The sequence below is a fragment of the Delphinapterus leucas genome, chromosome 18 (genome assembly GCF_059928025.1).
Source record: "Delphinapterus leucas isolate spDelLeu-1000000601 "Yukka" chromosome 18, BTC_Dleu_Yukka2, whole genome shotgun sequence".
NCBI lineage: Eukaryota > Metazoa > Chordata > Mammalia > Artiodactyla > Monodontidae > Delphinapterus > Delphinapterus leucas.
This window is the reverse complement of record NC_143146.1, coordinates 76,328,039-76,349,381: the sequence shown is the minus strand read 5'-3', so window position 1 is coordinate 76,349,381 and position 21,343 is coordinate 76,328,039. Positions and strand designations below refer to the sequence as shown.

At 45.5% G+C, this 21,343-nt stretch overlaps 1 protein-coding gene across 2 annotated transcripts in view; it reads right to left on the bottom strand.

The window, feature by feature from the left end:
- MIPEP (mitochondrial intermediate peptidase) overlaps positions 1–21,343 on the bottom strand; it is a 133,081-nt gene that overhangs the window by 36,433 nt on the left and 75,305 nt on the right. For both annotated transcript variants that reach the window (XM_089899738.1, XM_022574503.2), the window contains exon 16: positions 19,245–19,364. In XM_089899738.1, coding sequence (XP_089755864.1) covers positions 19,245–19,364 — 120 coding nt within the window. The remainder of the gene's footprint in view (positions 1–19,244; positions 19,365–21,343) is intronic.

Here is a 21,343-nt window from a genome sequence, read left to right as displayed (position 1 = left end):
CATTTTTGGCTCAGAGTCTCTTCCGTGTGATGTAAGTATAGCTACCCATACTCTCTTTTGTTTTCCATTTGAATGAACGTCTTTTCCCATCCCTTCACTTTTGAGTCTGTGTCCTTAAAGCTGAAGTGAGTCTCCTGTAGGCAGCTTATTGTTGGGTTTTATTTTTTTAATCCTTCAGACACTATGCCTTTTGACTGGAGCGTTCAGTCCATTTACATTTAGAGTAATTATTGATTGGTAAGGACTTTTTCATGCCATCTTATTAATTGTTTTTCTGGCTCACTTGTAGTTTCCTTGTTCCTTTTCTGATTAACTTCCTTTGTAACTTGATTTTCCATACGGTACACTTTGATTTCCTTCTCTTTATCTTTTCTGAATCTACTGTAGGTTTAGGCTTTATGGTTACCATAAGGGTTACATAAAACATGTTATAGATATAACTGTCTATTTTACACTGAGAACAATTTAACTTTGATCACAAAAACATTTACCCTTCTTTTACTCCTTTTCTTATATGTTTTTGATGTCAGAATTTACATCTTTTTATATAGTGTATCTATTAACAAATTACTATAGCAACAGTTTTTTTTGTTTTTTGTTTTTTTTTTTTCTCAGTATGCAGGCCTCTCACTGCTGTGGCCTCTCCCATTGCGGAGCACAGGCTCTGGACGCGCAGGCTCAGCGGCCATGGCTCACGGGCTTAGCTGCTCCACGGCATGTAGGATCTTCCCAGACCAGGGCACGAAGCCGTGTCCCCTGCATCGGCAGGCGGACTCTCAACCACTGCGCCACCAGGGAAGCCCGCAACAGCTATTTTTTAATACTTCTGTCTTCTAACCTTTATACTCGAGTTAACACCATGTTACAATATTGAGTATTCTGCACCTGATCATTTGCTTGTCTTTACCAATATGTTGTATGTTTTTATGTTACTAATTAGCCTTATTTCAGTTCAGCTTGAAGAATTCCTTTCAGGTTTAGTGATGCAAGGCAGAGTTAGTGGTGATGAATTCCTTCAGCTCTTGTTTATTAGGGAAAGTCTTCATCTCACCTTCATTTCTGAAGGACAGTTTTGCTGGGTAAAGTATTCTTAGTTGGCAGTTTCTTTTAGCACTTGGAATATGCATCCCATTCTCTCCTTGCCTGTAAGGTCTCTACTGAGAAGACTTCTCATAGCCTTATGGGGTTGATTTCTGTGTATGAAAGGATTTTTTCTCTTGTAGCTTTAAAAATTCTTTTGTCTTTGATTTTAGACAGTTTTATTATTATGCATCTTGGAGAAGACTGTTTTGGATTGAAATTTCAGGGTGGCCTGTTAGCTTCACGAACTTGGGATATCCAGATCACTCCCCAGGATTGGGACGTTCTCAGCCATTAGTTCTTTAAATAAGCTTTCTACCCCTTCTCCCCCTCTCTTCTCCTTCAGGGACTCCAATGATAACTACATTACTTCTCTTGATGGTGTCCCATTAAGTCTGTAGGATTTCTTCAGTTTTTTTTACTTTTTGGTCCTCTGACTGGATAATTTCGATTGATCTGTCTTCTGTTGATTCTTTCTCCCACTTGGTCAAGTCTGCTGTTGAAGCTCTCTATTGAATTCTCCAGTTACGTTCTCTATCTCTTTGTTGAACTTTTCATTTTGCTCTTGTATTGTTTTCCTCTATATCATTAAATTGTTATTCTGTGCTCTCTTTTAGTTCTCTGAGTACCATTAGAACAATATTTTGAGTTCTGTGTTGGGCAGTTCCTGGATCTCCATTTCTTTGGGGTCAGTTGCTGGGCCCTGAGGCATACATGGCAGTGGAGGTCAGCCCCAGGGGTCTAGGCTGGCGTCTTGCACTCAGGTAGCTGCAGAGGCCTGAGGTGCAGTTCCCAGGCTCCACCAGGAGGGGTCAGAGAGGAAGTGGAGGGCACGTGTGCCTGGGGGAGAACTGGTGAAACCTGCAGGGTCTGCGCTGTGCCGCACGCTGGTTTCTTTGGCGGCAGAACGTGCTGGGTCTGTCTGCAGAGCAGGTCTGTGATCCACCATCACTCCTGCGACACAGCTGCTGTTGGCGGCCCCTGCTTCTCCTCCTGGTTCCTCGCCATCTCTGTACCTCTCACCTTTGCTGATCTGGGGTGGGCGAAACTGAAGTGGACCTTTGCACGCGTCTGAAAGGCTGAGGAGGCTGGTCACCTCCCCTCCCCTCCTTTCCCAATGAGGTGCACACTGTCCGGCAGGGAAGCTCCCTCTGGACGTCGAGTGGGGCTGGCAGGGGGCTGGCAGGATGCAGTAACGTGCAGCTGCTCCCTTCTCGTCTTGTGAGGTTATTCTAAGGCTTTTTATTTCACTGTTTCTGATATTTCTTAAGTGGACTCTAGGACTCTCCCAGAGATGTTTTTGCTCAGGGATAGCTAACTGTTGATTTCTGTGGGGGACTGAGACTGGGATCTCCTACATTACCATTTTGGTGACTTTACTCTTGAAATTCCAGTCTTGATTACTACTGCTTTGTAGTAAGTTTTGAAATTAGGAAATGTGAGTCCTCCAATTTTCTCTTCTTTTTCAGGACCGTTTTGGCTACTCTGGGTCCCCTGCATTTCCATATGAATTTTATAATCAGCCTGACAGTTTCTGCAAAAAAGGCAGCTGAGGGCTTCCCTGGGGCGCAGTGGTTGAGAGTCCACCTGCCGATGCTAGGGGACACGGGTTCGTGCCCCGGTCCGGGAGGATCCCACGTGCCGCGGAGCGGCTGGGCCCGTGAGCCATGGCCGCTGAGCCTGCACGTCCGAAGCCTGTGCTCCGCAACGGGAGAGGCCACGACAGTGAGAGGCCCGCATACAGCAAAAAAAAAAAAAAAAGCCAGCTGAGATTTCAATAGTGATTGTATTGAATCTGCTGGTCAATTGGGAGAGTGTTACCATCTTAATCGTTAAGTCTTCTAATCCATGAATGCAAGACATCTTTTCATTTATTTGGGTCTTCTTTAATTTCTTTCAATGATATTTTATGGTTTTTCAGTATACAAGTGTTAAACTTTTTTGTTAAATTTATTCCTAAAAATCAGTTTATTTTTGATGCTATTGTAAATTGAACTGTTTTCTTAATTTTGGGGGTTTTATTGCTGGAGTACAGAAATACAACTGATTTTTGTTATTGATCTCATATCCTACAACCTTACTGAACCTGTTTTTTAGCTCTAATAGGTTTTTGTAAATTCCTTTGGATTTTCTATGTACAAGACCATGTTACTCACAATAGAGGTAACTTTACTTCCTCCTTTCCAGTCTGAATGTCTTTTATTTCTTTTTCTTGCCTAATTGCTCTGGTTTAAACCTACAATACAATATTGAATAGAAGGCAGACAGTGTTGTCTTACTCCTGTCTTAGGGGAAAGCTTTCGGTCTTTGACCACTGAGTAGAATGTTAGCTGTGGGTTTTTCCTAGATGCTCTTTTATCAGATTGAGAATCAGCACTGACCCTTGATTCCTTATCCCCAGATACTGATCAGTCCTCAAGTCCTGACAATTTTATCTCAATACATTTCTTATATTTTTCCCTTATATACATGCCTACTGTCAATGCCCAGATTTAGAAACTCATCATCTCTTGCCTGGATTGTAAGAGCTTTAGGGCAGGGTCTATGTGCATTTATTTTTGTAACCAAAAAAGCTGCATTCATTAAACAAGATCAAGATGCTATGGAAAAGAAAGAAGAAGCATCAGCTACTGGCAATAAAAATATAATCATGAAAATCAAAACTAAAACCAACCAAGCCAAAAACAGGAGGAAGAAAAAAAAAAAAAAAATGAAGGCAATCTCCCAATATAACATTAAACAAAAGCATAACAGGAAGACCTGAAGGAAAGAATGAGAAACTTGACAGAGGGACGTCAGTTTTCCTGCACGATGAACATGGTATTTCGAACAACCCTCCTGAATGAAACAACTGAAATGCTGGATAAAAATATATTTTGTAAAAAGATTTTGTGAATGCACTGCTGAGATAGGAGGGAATGAAATATTATCAAGATGATCAAGTAGATCATTTTTACAAATAAAAATGGATGTGTCTAAGTAGATGGTAAATTCACTACATTTTTATGTTTTCTCTGTTACTTGGATAGATTCTTTTCTCCCTGCCTTCAGTCTCTGTACCCTCCACCTCATCCTCTGTATTGAAACTATAACTCTTCCCTTCTGTTTATATCTGCTCACGTCCCTGCTCTGCTCACAAAGTTCAGACCTCTCCTCCTGTCACACGTCACTTGTCCCTCTTCCCCTCCTCCTACCCTGGCTTCAGTTGGGGCAGAATCTGAATTAGAAGTGACCAAGCCCAGGTAAGAGGTTATTTCGTACTCCCTGAGGCAAACCTGAACACTCCCCGCTCTACAGCAGAGCATCCCAGACTGCATCATATCATTTTTTACACTATCTTATACACACACATATCTTTCCTAAAAGACAATGTCTGTCAAATGAAGTACCACATGAGGAGAAACGGCGGGGCTGGGATCAAATGGGAGTCGTAGTTTATTTCTAAATGACGTAGTTGTAAAGCATCTCTCTCTGAAAAGGTCTTCTGGTTGATTTGGGAAAGAAGCGTAGAGTAAGCAAAAGAACAGGACAAGATCAGTTAACATGGTGTTCTTCAGACTGTGAGGCCATGTTCTACAGTGGTTTGTGAAACCAATACAGCAGGTTGTAATGAGCATTTTAAAAAATTTTTAAAAAGGGAAAATACTAGAGTACAGTGCACACAATTAGAGTAACTTTTAGTCTGTGGCACTTTTGTTTCAGTTTTACATACCTAAACATATAACGTAAGCATTTTGTATTGTGGGTTTGGTCAGAATGCTTGAAAGTCAATGAGTTAACAGTTCAAGGACACTGATAAGAAAATCAGTGCTACTGTAAGTACAGAGAGATGCCAAGGATATAACAACACATGAAAAAGCTTAAGATGGGTGATCTTAAGATAGTGGATTTCCCCCAACAGGGAAGCAGATGACGAAGAGATCAAGAGCCCCTCTCCGCAGCGCTCTGCATTTAGTGCTCGACACTCTAGCGATTAGAAAGCAGGCTCTCGGATGATGGGCCAGTCTCTCCTGATCCTGCTTCTACTGTCCTGTCTCCAGAGTGATCATGAAGCCTGGTCATCCTCTAAACTGAACAGAAGGAGCTGTAGGTTATAGATTAGGCTCATGAGGTATAAGCGTTCTGAGGCGCACCACCCTGGAAAATGAACGACAGTCAATTTCAGGAGTGACCACAATGAGCAAATGCAGATGTGAAAGTAACTCAGGTTACCGAGTAAGGACCGTACCAACGTCGCTTCCCAGACTGGACGATGTACCATGCTAGCACTGGACCTCATCATCAGGGAAGTTGGGGGAAGGTACGTGGGAGCGATGTCTGCAACTTACGAGTAAACTGTTTCAAATACGGGGTTATCAGAAATCATCAGGACGAAGTGTTGTGGGTCCTCCCGGGACCAGCGGCCATGGTTCCCCCAGCGACAGACGGGGCTGGTTACTCTCTCACCCCCAAGACCAACCACCTACAGCGGTTCCCTCATTTCAAACGAGCCCGCGCAGCAGCACTTGCTGTCACGCTGCTTTTCTAAACTAAGCTGAGGCCGGATATTATTCTCCAAGATCTTCTTATGTATTTACTTATTCACTTTAATTTAAATTCCATATAGGACGGGTTCAAATTTCTGGAGGATATACTAAGTTTTAAGAGGGAAAATGAGTTAGAAAAAGTGTTATGAGATAAGTGTAAACGATCATTTGATTTATAGACCTCCACTGCTTTCATTTAAAAGACTGAGCATGAAAGGGCTGTTTAGACTGTACGCCAGCTTAAGTGGAAAAAAGTTATTGCTGAAATTGTATAAACCATTTCAAATATTGTTTGATTTTAGCTTTTAAGTGTCTGAATTTTTCTAAATGTTCTGAGAAAGTCTGGTTCACTTTTTACTCTCCATAAATCAACAAGTATTTCAAAGCTTCCCTGAGACTTGAAAAAATATACACATATGAAAAGAATGATTACGTCATCACTTAGTTAGAGACCTGAAGAGAAAGTATATTAAATAAATGAACTAGCTGGGTGCTTGCTTTCACAATTACTAATTATATACATTACAAATCGAAATGTAAACGACTCCAAGGTAAACCATTCTCATACATGAATGACCTGGTCGGGGAAACAGTGCTGGAGCACATGGCCGTGGGCGCACTACTCCAGGGACTCAGTGGCCTGGCCCACGGCTGTCTCTGCGGGGCAGGGATCAGCCTCAACATCCTGACCAGACAATGCCGAGCACGCAGGGATGTCCGTCTGCTTTCACGTAGTAACGTAATGCCGAGCACGCAGGGATGTCCGTCTGCTTTCACGTAGTAACGTAATGCCGAGCACGCAGGGATGTCCGTCTGCTTTCATGTAGTAACGTGCTTCTGCTCTCAGCCATCCTACGTGCAACTGATGAAGTTATCTTTCCCGCACGCCATCCGTATCATGAAATCCCCCCTTGCAATAATCATGTATCACACTGACAAGAATAGTAACGGCAATGATACTTAGCATTTGTTGTGTGTTCAGTACGTGCCAAGCACTGGGCTAAGTGCTTCTGACATGCATGGTCTCACTGCCTCTCCACAATAACCACACAGGTCAGAGCTCACCGTCACAGAGGAACATCTGAGGCCCCCGAGCGGGCATCTGAGCCTAGAGGTCCATATAAGCATTGCGCCTGCATCACCCACCACGTGGGGTGATCTCACCCTTGGGGGAGCCTCTGTTGCTCATCCCCCCCCGCCCCCAGGAACTCCAGCCTCCCTGCCTGTGTCCACACCTCACTGCCTCACTCCTGCCTTCATAATCTGAATACACACTCTTGATCCAGGAATAGGCTCAAACACACGTGCTGGCTCGCTTTCAAATCACAGATCCAACCAGAAATATGCCACTGAGACCGTGAACACAGCCAGGATGCTCAATGCCCCTAGTATTACTTGGTGCGATTGTGAAAGTTCAAGCCACTGGACCAGTGAAGGACACCAGGGTCACAGAAATACCGAAAAGGGGCAGCAAAACATTATTTATACACGTTGTGAGGTTTCATCTATATATGTAAATACACATTTAGAGAGAGAGAGTGGTATCTGGAAAACCTCCAAAATCCAGTGAATATGTTTCAAAAGCAGTAGGTGGCGTTCATTAAGAATGCCAGCCACAAAATCAACAAACTAAAATAAATAACTTTCTATGTGCCGACGATAAACAGCTAGAGGAAGTGGGAAAGAGAGACCAACAGACCCATTCACAACGGCAAAAAAAAAAAAAAAAAGTCATACAACAGGAATACATTTAACAAGATGTATGAGGCACTTCTAAGAAGACCAGTAAATATAAAATGGTGTGATAGGAACAAGCAGATCCATAACAGAGTAAGTCATCTGTGTAAAAAAAACAAAAACAGAACAACTGATAACAAAAAACTTCACAAATGATTATCCAGCCTCAGCAGGAGCCCTGAAACGGAAGCTCAGACACAAATCTTGTATACGAAACTCAGCATCTCATAAAGGAGGCCTTTTCAAATCAGTGGGGAAAGTGGGTTTTTCAAAAACCAATTAGAAAAAGTAAAGCTGGTTCTCATACTTTACACCACTAGAGGCTTAAGTAATCAAAGATTTGAAAGTCAAAAATAAAACCACAAGAGTCTAGAAGAAAATATTGGCAAAAATTTAAATATTCTCAGGCTAACAAGTTATTTTTAAGCGTGACAGGAAACTCAGAGAAAAGCCTGATAGATTTAACTAAAAACAACAATCACCACCATCTAGCAAACTGACAATAAAACCTTCTGAATGTTAAAAAAAAAAAAATTACAAACGAAGTTGAAAGCTGAATAACAAGATGTGGGAAATATTTACAACAAAAAAGATAAAAGGTTAACATTCCTATAAAAATCAGTAACAAAAAGATCAACCTAAACATGGGAAAATGACAAAAATAGGCAATTCACCCCCTAACTTCCATACAGATGGAAAAATGTCATAGGGGAAGATGCTGGTTTTACTGGTAATAAAAGAATTACAAGTAAAAATAAGTTACAGCGTGTGTGGCCTATCACACTGTCAAGGGAACGCTATCTGGACTTTAACTTTGCACGTGTGCGGGAAATAAACTGTGCGTGACTTGCAGCCCAGCAATCCCACTCTGAGGAATTTACTGTGACGACAGAGCAGCCGGGCGGGCGCACACAGTCTCTGCGTCCACAGGGTTTACCTGCTCCATCACCACCACCGCCCTCTTGGCTCAGGGGGCCACATGACGCCCCCCTCCATGGGTCCCACTTCCCGCCCTCCCCTCTTCTCCCGCCCACTCTCCACTGAGCTCTCGTCGGGAGCAAAACTGCCTGTATTTTCACCTGCCCCCTTCACTCTTCTGCTGCAACAGAAACCTGGCTCTCCCCGCGATCTCGGGCCCTCCCCCGGGTCCCCGGCCTGGACGGGAGGCCGCGGTGCTGCCCAGCTCCCCGCTCCCGCGGCTGCGGCCACTCCTTCCCGGAGGCTCTCACTTCTGCCTCATCTTCGCTCTCGCCAAGGCTGCTCCTTTCGAAGTTCTGAGGACGCCAGCGACCGCACAGCGAGTCCTTAAATGCCCCTCCCCCCGCCTCAGAACCTGCAGCTGCCCCTCACAGGACGCCGCGGGAGCACCCCAGGGAGCACCCCGGGTTACGTGAGTGGCCCCCGAATGCCACCGCCCGCGTCCCTGCAGGAGGGAAGCAGGCAGGTCAAGGGTGGAGGCGACGTGAGAGGGCGACGAGGTGGAGCCATGCGGCCTCCAGGAGAGGCCAGCGCAGGAGTGAGCCTCCCCGAGCCCCCGAGGGGGCCGGCTGCCGGCACAGTGACTCTAGCCCATGGCTCGTTTCGGCCTCCCGACCTCCAGAACCGTGAGAAGAGAAACGCCTGTGCTGCTTTAAGCCACTAAATGGGCAGACACCTGTGACAGCAGCGACAGGAAGCTCACGGCGCCCTGGCCTCCTGACTCCTTCCCTTCTTCCTCTCCTTGGGGGACGCCGTCCTCGGCCCCAACTCGTGTCTCGCGCCCACGGTTACGCCTGCACCATCGCTGTCTCCGAGGCCCTTCCCTCACTCTAGGAGCCGGTCCCAGACCCCGCCGGGACTCGGGACCCGCTGAGCCCGCCGCCTGCGCACAGCCCGCAGCCCCGGGACTCATGTTCTCTCTGCCCGGCAAGCCCACGGTGGGTCATCAGGACAGCTCTGCACACTCCAAGGCCACCACCTCCTCCCGTGCCACCGGACCCACGTGGCAGAGCCACAGCTCTGGCCAGAGCGCGGCGCCTGAGCCCCCACGGCCGTGCCATGGCCCGGCGGGCCTCGCCTGCCTCCTGTGGGCCCCGGGCCCCTAACGCCGTCTTGGGAGCTAGCAGCGCCATGTCCCCACTCACTCCCTAACGCCCACGTCCTGAACCACAGAACAAAGCAGCCCGAAGGGAACGTCCACCACGGCCCCTCCTGGCCCCAGCCTCTTCCCACAAGCGTGCGCCGGCGAGGCTGACCCTGCGCGCCTGTGGAAGACTCACCTCCGGCCACGTCCCCATCACTCTCGGGCAGCGTTATTTGTCAGTCTCTGCAGATCCTTCCCACCAGCCTCTGCGTGTCATTTCTCTTCTTAAAAACCAAAATGAAATCCAACAGAGAAACAGCCTCTCTGCCCCACGCCCCCTCCAAGCCCCATTCTTCTCCCCCCCCGCAGGAAACCACCAGAGCATCCCCAAGTCCCCTCCCTCCGCCCTCTCCTGACCCGCACTCACTGGGCCTTCACTCCCACGGCTCTACCGGGACTGTTCTCACCTGGGTCACCAAGGACCCAAGAGTACAAACCACACGACAGCCCTTGCATGAGGCTCAAACAGGCAGAGCTAGGGGTTACCTCGTGGGGAAGGTGCATTGACTGAGGGGTTCAGTGCCTTCTGAGGTCCTGGAAATGTTGGTCTCCTGACCTGGGTGGTGGTTACAAAGGTCTGTACGTATATAAAAATTCATGGAGCTGTATATCAGGATTTGTGCACTGTACGTAAGTCATGTCCAATAAAAAGGTTCAAAAAAATCTTCAATAAATATTTGCTGGGCGTGTACCTTGCATACCGTGTGGGGCCCTGGAGAAGCGGTGAATAAATGAGAATGGGCCTTGCTCTTAGGGAATTTCACTCCATTTGGGACGACAGGAATTAGTCAAATGACATCAAGAAATGAGAACCTGGGGTGAAGGACAGGGAGGGCAGACCTGCTTTCTGTGAGACTGTGCGACAGAGGAAGGACGGGGTCTGGAGAAGCGGCCTTTCCCGGGAGGCGAGCGTGGAGAAGAGGAGGGGGCTCCGGGCAGGGGGCGCGCCACAGCCTGAGGCCAGAATGCAGGACCCGCAGGACCGCGGCGGGAAGGCCCACCCCCGAAGGGTTTCCAGGGCGCACTGAGAAAAGGTCTCACTGCAGAGACAAGGGCTCCTCACTAACTGCCCCGCGTAAGGCCGGCCCACCCGGAGCAGAGGCGGGTGAGACGCATGTCTGTGTCTGTGGGAGCTGGTTCCATCTTCAGGTGCGTGTGAGAGAACAACGTGACACGGTGTCCCAGGGGACGGGGCCAGAGTGGGAGGGAGACCAGCTGCAAACCCTTTCACGCCTTCGGATTTTTGGTCACATGCATGCATGACTCAAACATAGTTAAAATGTAAGATCAGCATCACTCAACCAGAGGCCTCTTACAGGGGCTGGTGCTGCCCCCAGAGTCCCAGGGGCACAGGTATAAAAAGACACCAGGACGAGCCCTCTGGGCCCCGAGCTCCCTGCATCCTGCCCACGCTCACCATGGACAAGAACGTGACTCACTCAGACGATCACTAGGGCGGAAGCTTCTGGAAATGTAAACAGCATCAAGTCTACAAGACACACGTGTATTTTTAAAACGCAAAGTCTACCTGGTAAAGAACAAATGAATATCCTGGATTTTTAAATTTCATTTTATCTAGCCTATGTGAATTTGCAGGCAAAAGAAAAAAAGCATAGCACTGTTCATGAAAACCAAGATGAAAATGAGAGTCGGTGACTTGGCTCAAAGGACTACATTATAAAAACAACCGGGTAGTCACATAATTTCCTCATGTTTTAAATCAGTGAAATCTAGAGTTGCAGCTGTCCCACAAACTGAAACCATATAAATTTTTAGAAAGTGAGTCAGTTGTGAGATTAAAGTTTCAATTTATAACACTTCTGTGTTTTAGTTACAAAGTCATAAATAAACCTAGCATGACAGAGAAGGTAAATATTTTCTCAGTTGTTTATGCAGCCAAAGAGGAAAGGAATTTAACATGCAATTAACCACTTAGGTTTTTCTAGGTATGTGCCATATGGTCTTTGTATTTAAGATAGAGAAAAAAATAAATATTGTTTTGTTTAATCTAACATTTGCTTAGCAACGTCAGATACTCCAAACTGTGCCACCTGGGCATGCCTTTACCTCCCAGGAGACTTTTTTCATTTGTACCAGAGCCAGGGCATAAGAACAGGAGGAAATGTAACCTCTTCCCCAGGGGGAAAAAGAGCTAAAATAGGAGAAATGAGAGTTTCTACCAAATAATTGAAGTGGAATTCTCTGGAGAGAAAATGATGAACTTTTAACCACCTTGGGGTCTAGTTCTACTGTTTAATAGACAGTATTTTTTCTTTTTTTTTTTTACACATTGAAAAAAAGAGACATTTATGCCATTCTTTGAACCCACATCTGAGCAAGTGTGAGGTAAGAATAGCCAAAGGTCAGAAGCAGACCTCGGATTTCTACATAAAGGCTCCCACGTGATCAAAGCTTTCTCTCACCAGGCTTTCTTTAAAAATAACTAATAAGAAAACATCTGATTGCCATTTTAATCTAGAGAGAAATCATTTAATAGATAATATTTCCTTATCTTAGTGTTTTATCAGTTAATCTAAAATTAGAGCTTTTAAAATAAACTCATGAATGCTTGATGCCACATGGTCAATAAGCTGACACAATTTTATTATGGACTGAACTTGTGACATCTCCTATGAAAAGCTTTGAAATACACATTCAAAATTAAAGCTATAAAACCGGAATTCTTCATGTGCTGGAATGCACACACGTCGGGTATCTGCATGGATCTCTATACACACTCCACGTATATATTTTGAAGAAAGAAGTTCTTCAGTGAGCAGGAGAGAAAATAACCTCTAGCGGTAGCACACCCCAACCGTGGGGAGCAATGACGTCCTCTCGTGGCGAGTGTTTTTGTTACCTTTCTTCTTTTTGAGACTCTTGAAAAACCAACCAAAGGGAAACACCACAAGGCAAGCGCACACGGCCGGGCTGGCCCCAGCCTCTCCCGCTCCCTCCCCTCTGCGGGCTCAGCCCTCCGGGGTCAGGGGCGGCGCGTGAATGGACGCTGACCCGGGTGAGCACACTGGACGAACGACCGGGTCACCCCTGACTGCACTCCAACCCCCAGCTGGTCAACTAGCCGCCACTGTCCTTTGCACCTATCATCATGACAGCCGCAAACACCAGCTTAGGAATCTGCTCGAAAACTTGAGCGCTTTCCAGACGGGAAGCCCTCAGGTCACATGTGAGTCGCCTGATGAAAGTTTATCTATCAGTCTGTTCTTTGGGAACTCACAACACACATCCACGATAAATGTCCTACAACTGATGGTCCAAGCGACGTAGCACAATGTAACCCTAAATTAATAGAAAAGGGCACAGCGCTATACTGTAATAGTGGTAGAAATAGGAAATACGTTTAAAATTTCAGTTTTTGCTGGTATTTGGGAAAAAGCTATTTCAATCAGAAGATCTTCTCCACCAACACCGGCTGACCCGGGTGTGCCGCCTCTTGCAGGTCCCCCGCTCAGGGGCGCTGGCTCCCTCCATAGCTCATAGCATCCTCTCTGTAGGTGAACACCTCCCAAATCTACACGGCTCCCGCCAGGATCTGCTTCCTGGCCTTCAGACCCATGGATCCAACAGCATCCTCACCTCAGACTAAACCCTTCCCCTCTGCACCCCTCCGGTCTTCCTGTTTCACTGACGCCACCCCTGCCCACCGCGGGGGCCGCCCCTCCCGGCTTATGGAGCGCCGGCACCAAGTGGGTCTGCGGGCTCCTGAGCCTCTGACCCTTCTCTGCCCGCCCAGCCGCCTCTTCCTCCTTGTAGCTAACCTCACAGTGTCACCGAGCTGCACCTGAGGGGTGTTCAGCCCCCAGGGATGCTGGCCCAGCCCAGCAAGGGGGAGGAAGAACGCAGGGCCTGATGAAAACGAAGGCGCCTCTTTTCCTCACCCATCCTTCAGGGGAGAAGCCTGCCTCTGGAAATGAAAACTAATATCCCAGCGTACCCTCTGTACCAGCTGTATGATGCATCGGAAAGCCTCAATGTGCTGTAGGTTGTCGTATAAATTATATTTTCCTTTTCTCATTGTTTAATTTGAGGAAATAAAATGATTCACTGGAGAAAAACAATCTCTGGAGATGAGTAGAGGGGAAAACTGCCCCTCCTCTGGTCTCGGGGGACTCGAGAAGTCTCTTGTCCATCTCACGTTAGAACCCGGCAGATGCCCTGAACCCAACTTCCCGCGCCGGCCCCGCCAGGCTCCCCACCCACCTTCCACACGGTCCCCGAACCTGCCCGACACCCCCTCCCCCCACCAGGGCTGCCAGCAGCGCTGTCCCGACGACGCGGGAATAACTTTCCAGCTGGTCCCCCAACCCCTCTGTACCCCAAACCCGGCAGCCAAAACAGCCTTTCAGCACGTAGGGCACGTTCCACACACCAAGAATATACTCCTATACTCCACAGAATGGCCAATTTATCAACCACAGCCTATTAGTCAGTTTAAGAAAGAAAATATTTCTAAGACTTCTGTGCTCCCCTTCCTTGCTCCAGCGGTTAGCACGGCCTCAATTCTGGGCTTACTATTCCTCCGTTTTCTTTACAGTTTTACTAAGTGTGTAGAGATCTATGATAATGCACTGCTTAGTTCTGCATGATTCTGAACTTTATATAAATGTACAAAATCTGTTTCTTCTGAAGCTCATTTTGTTTTTACTTTACATTTCGCTTCTCAAGCTCCTCATCGCGATTCCCCTGCTGCACAGTATCCCAGCCGATGAATATGCCCGAAATCATTCATCTATTTTTGTGCTCACAATCGCTTGGGTTCTTCCCAGAAGCCCCCTCCTTTCCCCCCCATTTACAAACAGTGCTGTTGTACACATTCCTATCCTCAACGCTTAGGACCTAAGACAACACTTTCTCTGGGTTCCACGTAGCAGGTGAACTGCTGGGTCACGGGGTCTATCCTCGACGTTAAGAGGTGACACCCAGCTGATTTCCAAGTAGTCACGGCAAACGCAACTCTGCCCACGTGTGACTGTGACTCCATAGCCTGGCCAGCACTGGTCACTGTCTGTGGTTTTCTCTGTCGCCTGATGGGTGAGAGTGAGACGGCATCCTGACGCGGCTTCACATCATGCCCCAATGAACACCGAGGTCATCTTATGCAGTGCATTCAAGGCACCGTCTTTTCCAAGATGGTACTTTTTTTTTTTTTTTGGCTATATGTCTAAAATTATACTTTTTTTTTTAAACATCTTTACTGGAGTATAATTGCTTTACAATGGTATGTTAGTTTTTGCTGTATAACAAAGTGAATCAGTTATACATATACGTATGTCCCCATATCTCTTCCCTCTTGCATCTCCCTCCCTATCCCACCCCTCTAGGTGGTCACAAAGCACCGAGCTGATCTCCCTGTGCTATGCAGCTGCTTCCCACTAGCTATCTATTTTATGTTTGGTAGTGTATATGTGTCCATGCCACTCTCTCACTTTGTCCCAGCTTACCCTTCCCCCTCCCTGTGTCAAGTCCATTCTCTATGTCTTCATCTTTATTCCTGTCTTGCCCCTAGGTTCTTCAGAACCTTTTGTGTTTTTTTTGTTTTTTAGATTCCATATATATGTGTTAGCATACAGTATTTGTTTTTCTCTTTCTGACTTACTTCACTCTGTATGGCAGTCTAGGTCCATCCACCTCACTACAAATAACTCAATTTCGTTCCTTTTTATGGCTGAGTAATATTCCACTGTATATATGTGCCACATCTTCTTTATCCATTCATCTGTCGATAGACACTTAGGTTGCTTCCATGTCCTGGCTACTGTAAATAGAGCTGCAATGAACATTTTGGTACAGGACTCTTTTTGAATTATGGTTTCCTCAGGGTATATGCCCAGTAGTGGGATTGCTGGGTCGTATGGTAGTTCTATTTTTAGTTTTTTAAGAAACCTCCATACTATTCTCCATGGTGGCTGTATCAATTTACATTCCCACCAACAGTGCAAGAGGGTTCCCTTTTCTCCACACCCTCTCCAGCATTTATTGTTTCTAGATTTTTTGATGATGGCCATTCTGACTGGTGTGAGGTGATACCTCATTGTAGTTTTGATTTGCATTCCTCTAATGATGAGTGATGTTGAGCATTCTTTAATGTGTTTGTTGGCAATCTGTCTATCTTCTTTGGAGAAATGTCTATTTAGGTCTTCTGCCCATTTTTGGATTGGGTTGTTTGTTTTTTTGATATTGAGCTGCATGAGTTGCTTGTATGTTTTGGAGACTAATCCTTTGTCAGTTGCTTCATTTGCAAATATTTTCTCCCATTCTGAGGGTTGTCTTTTCGTCTTGTTTATGGTTCAAGATGGTACCTTTCATGTCCTGTGTTTTTTGTACCACAATCAAAATTAATTAATTTAAAAAGGAAAAAAATCCTTTTCCAGTTACATGTGTTGAAAACCTCTACTTCCAGTCTGTAGCTTTTCACTGTTTTTCACCTGGTTTTTTGATGAATGGAAGATGCAGATTTTAATACAGTGGAATGTATCAGTCTTCTGTTTTACAGTTAATGTCTTTTGTGTTGTCTGTATGACATGCGAGTCTGAGCAGGAACAGAAGGGAGCTGTCAGAAAGACACTCCCATCATCTCTACAAATTTAAATCTTTACTTATCACAGAATGAGACGGATCCAAGTTTCATCTTTTCCATATGGACGATGGATAGCGACAGCACCATTTAAAATAAACCAATCTCTTCTCGGCCCACAGACCTGCAGTGTTATTCAGCTTATGGTCAAGAGGCCGTAAATGTGCTGAGCCAGCTTTCAGGCTCTGGGCTCTGCTCCACCATCTGTCCCTGCAGCCCTTGCAGCATCGTTATACTGTCCTAATTCCTACAGCCTCCTCTGAGTACCAATCCCAACGGGGCAAGCCCACCCACCTGCCACTGTTCTTCAAAGCTGCTCCTCGGCCATCGCGCTTCCACATAAAATCATACTCTCAGCTCATTAGCTTCAAGCCAACAAACGAGGAGAATCACATTACGTTAAGAGTATAGATTAAATGGAGAAAAAGTGATATTGTTTTTATATCAAATCTTCCTATCTATAAATACGGTTCAGTTCTTTGTTTATTTAGGATCCGGAAATTAAAGATAATATGCTTTTTTGAAAAGATGTTTGGGGAGGCACCACCTTATATTTTTTTCTTGCCTTAATGGTATATTTACAATTTTTGTGTTTGTTGCTGGTAAACAGAGATGGATTAAATTTTTATATATTGTTTATCTAGAAAAGTTGCTAACTTCTCATTAATTTTAATAATTTGCCTCTACACACTCTGGATTTTCTCGGCAATCAGTCATCTGCAAATACGGGCAGTTTTGTGTCTTCCTCTCCAGTGCTTCTACCTTTTCTTCTTGTCTTACTATCCTGACGGATACTACACTGAACAACTCCAACGAGCACCCTGGTCTCACTTTCTATGTTTACGGGAAGGTTTGTTACGGGTCTCACGATGAGGTGACAAATGGATGAGAGGCCGAAGTTGCTCCGCAGGAAGAACAGAACACTTGTGCAAATCTAAACGAACGCTCAGACATTAAAAAAAAAAAAGACAAGCCTTTAAAGAATGCCTTTTTTCTCTAAATGTAGCCATGCTTCTTCTAAAGACCTTCCAAAACAACTGGCACAAAGAGCTACAGCTTACTGACCATGAATGGGGGAGGTGATCTCAGTGAAGAGATAAACCTTTATATTTTCTCAAAGGAGTTAGAATAAGGATAGTGGACTTAATAACAACATCCTTCCTTTTAAATTAAAAATAATTTACTGATAGTTGATGCAGAATTGGGTACCAATGTCACCTCATCTTTGTATATTTAATTACTACACAAAAGAAACCTGCATGGTGAGGAAATCTGAGTTCTCTTTTTATTTTTCTAACATTGTTTTTATTTTTATTTTGGCCATGCCGCATGGCTTAGATGATCTCAGTTCCCCGACCAGGGCCTGAACCCAGGCCACGGCAATGAAAGCACCGAATCCTAACCACTGGACCACCAGGGAATTTCCTGGGTTTTCTTCGAAAAAGAGACACAGCTCAATTGTTATAAGACTTAAGATAAAGAAAGCTGGGGGCGAGCAACTCAGCCAAGCTGAAGTGGCTTCAGAAAGCAGCCCAGTTCCTCCTAATACTGGTGTCCCTACGACTTTACTACCCTCTGGTGATATAACCACGTGGAGTTCAAGTCACACTGATTTTAAAGCTAAGCAAAGAAGAACATAAAATGAGCACAAAAGCACGTGGGTCAGGCAATGCTCCGTAAACGGGAAAACACCCTTAAAGGATGTCGTTTTCCCCTAAATGTAGGCAAGTGTTATTATGATTCCACTGATGAAGAGTGAGACTATTCTTATTATTACAGATTTTCACTAATATAGATAATTCAAGCACACAGTAGTACGCAGCACTGGAACAATAGATTTCTTATATATATGGTCAAAAATAGGAAGGCAGTGCGACTAGCATTTTGCATCACAAATAGATGACGAAGCTTCTATGACAATCAAACACTGCTGATAAGGAACCGTATGAAGGTGAAATTTCCTGTGACTTTCCTTGTCTGGTAAAGATGACCAGTCCCACATGTTCGAGTATTAGGACCTGAAGATCTAGTGGACAGTTACAGTTCACTGATGAACTTAAACTCAGCACAACACATGCTGGGATCCAACACTATTATCAAATGAAACCACTTTTATTTGGCATTTTACGGCTTACAGAGCATTTTCAAATGAGCTTTCTTTCTATGAGACGGGCTAAGCTGGACCTTCCGGTGGCCACCATGCCACCAAGTCAGGGCCACCTCCCTGAGAATAAGACAAATCCAGAGAAAGACACAGCTGGAAGACGAAAGACCCTGAGAATAAGACAAATCCAGAGAAAGACACAGCTGAAAGACGAAAGAAGGAGAAACATTTCTAACAACACTGTGTAAGAACTAACTCAACCCAGCTAACCGGCAACCAAACAGACCGGCCCCTGCGCCTTCCAGCCACGGGGCTCAATAAACACCCTTTCCGCTTAAGCCACTAGGAGTCGGGTTGCCATCGCTTGGACCTGAGGTCCCGCGTGATATGAAAGCGCCAGTCCCGTGCCAGGACCCAGGGCGCTCTTCCCCAGCACGCAGCTCCCTCACGGAACCTGGGCTGATGGGGACACACGGCTTCAGGCTTGGGTGGGAATCCCGACACCACCGCTCACTACCCTCGTGACCCTAGACAAGACACGTAACTGGCACAAGGCCCCCATGCACCCCTACGACGGGCAAGCATCGAATTCACAGGGTCCTTCTGAGTCAGGGTTTTTGCCAAGCAATCGGACGGAGTCTGGCACCTGGTCCTCAGCGAATGGTGGCGATGCGCCCGCTCTCCGTCCTCGGACAGAGCGCCAAGGATGCCCGTCACGGTCCCGACACAAGCGGGTCCTCAATCAGTGTGGATTCTCGTCGCAGTGAGAGCGGCTGGGGACCGATCATCACGTTCATCTTACATCGCTGTTTTTCTTGTCACAAATAAATAATGAAAAAGAACACAGACTAACTCCAAGGGCCTTTTTTTAGCCCACTTCCCTAGGAATCTAGAAAAACCCTGCTAGCAGGAGGAAAGTAAGTACATGTAAACGGACGGCTGCGGGCAGTGACTGAGTCAGGCGTTTCTAGCACTTGCCCCTCAGGAAACCTCAACATCCAGGAGAGGATTTCACACCCCGCCCACTTGACACGTACACCCATTCAATGGCACACAACAGGGTCGGAACGCCAGACTCACAGTGTTTGGGACGTACGGTAAGCCATAGAACTTCTCCTGGGTGTCCCTGAGGATGTCTGTGGTTGAGCTCCTCAGGGGATGCTTCCCATGGTAGATCTGATCCAGAGCAGCATAAAAGACCTGGATGGAAGAACACACCTGTTTAGTTTGGGCACCATGCTTACATCTATGATGTAGGCGACCAAAGATGTTACAAGTCTACCAGAATAATAACTGCAAGTCGCAGTTGGGCAGTCACACGTATAAGTGTATGAGGCTTGAGATGTATTTTGCATTTCATACCACATTTAAGACCATGTTAATGATGAAAAGGAAAGCTCTCAACCTCTCCATGATTAAGGATATTAAGGAATTCTGAACCCTATCTATAAGGTACTCTTTCTGTACAGTGTAGTAAATTAAATTTGTGACCACAGAACTACACACACACACACACACACATATGGAAATACATATATATATATATATATCTGGAAATATGAAAAAATTAAGTTATGACCTGTGACCCCCTGGAGCTAATAAATACTGTTTGGCTTCTTCCTAGAATCCTGATATAATTAAATGAGAGAAATGACAGGGTGAGAATCCTAGTTCGTTGATGAGAGGTGAAAGGCGGGGTGAAGTGAGGTGAGGAAGCAGGGGTGTTACACAGGATTCAGGGGCAGCTGTCGGAGAGTCTGAGGCCAGGACCAAGGCAGACCCCAGCCCTGCTGTCAGGGCTCAGAGGAAGCAGCTGTTGGGCGGGGCGACCCTGGCTTAAGGAGGTGACTGGTAGGGAAGGCTCACTCCCCTCCAAGGAGAGGACAGAGGCCACTGAAACGTGACAGGAGAGTAAAGCATTAGAAGGAGTTTAAACATGAACCCTGCTGCGTAGTTACCAAGCTCTGAAAGCTAAATTTTGCGCAGAAAACCTCAAGTAAAGTGCTTTTTCACTGCAACATTTGACTTATTAACATTGTTTGAATTTTACCTGAAGCAAGCAAGTAGAAAATATTTTATTTTAAAAGAAAAAACTGTCAAGTGATTGTTTCCGATACATATCTTTCAGATTCAAAATAGGAATTTGTAGAGAATGTGCAGCTGTTGACTTGAAAGAAGTGAGGATTAGTTTGTATAAAAGAAAAAATTTAAATGACCTCTATAACTTCTGGCTTCATCTAGATAGAGAATTATGGTTCTAAATTATAAAGTCAAGTTTAAACCTTCGCTGGAAAAATATAGACATTTCCTAAATATTGCTTTGCTCTAACTGGCAATCTAAACATATACTAAATACAGCTCTTTCCATTCTATGTTCTGTAATGAGTAACAATATTGGGTTGGTCAAAAAGTTCGTTTGGGTTTTTCTGTAAGCTGCAACATCGTGCAGAAAAACGCGAACGAACTTTTTGGCCACCCCAATATTTCATGCTCATTTGCTGATGAACCAAACAATTCTAAGCGATAAGCCCACCCAGGGGGTCCTGCGTGCTTGGGACCAGGAGCCTCACAGCTGCAGAAAAACAGGAGCTATTTTTAAAATAATGCACAGCAAGAAATAAATAAATAAAAATTTAAAAGGCACAATTTAAAAACCACTACTGATACCCGCTTAGAAATCTGCAGCAACTCCCTTCCACCCTGGGTTGTCCCCACGGCTCGGGGGACAGCTGTGTGACAGGAAAGCAGCGCGAGCGGCCCTTCGGGCGGGAACCCCCTTCCCTCCCTTCTCCTCCAGCTTTTCAACCCCCCTCTCCCTCTCTCTCCCTCTCTCTCCTTATTCTTTTTGGAGGGCAGAAGTACAGAATGGTTGGTTTTCCTTTTCAGAAGAAAATCACTGGAACAAGTGTTGCAAAGGACGCCAGGACACGGGGCTTTTAAAAGGTAGGACTCCCACGACAGATACCAGTAAATCAAGACTACTGCCAAGTAATGTTAACCTTTCAAATAATCCAGAAATCTTTTTGCAACTGTGTGATACAAACAGACACTAAATAATGTTAAGCCATGGTTTTGTCTATAGCAGGCATCTTCTTCACTGAAATGTGTATTTTAAGGTCCAAAAAAACAGAGCACATTCATTGCTTTCTAGGGACTGAACTTTATACACCTATAAAGCC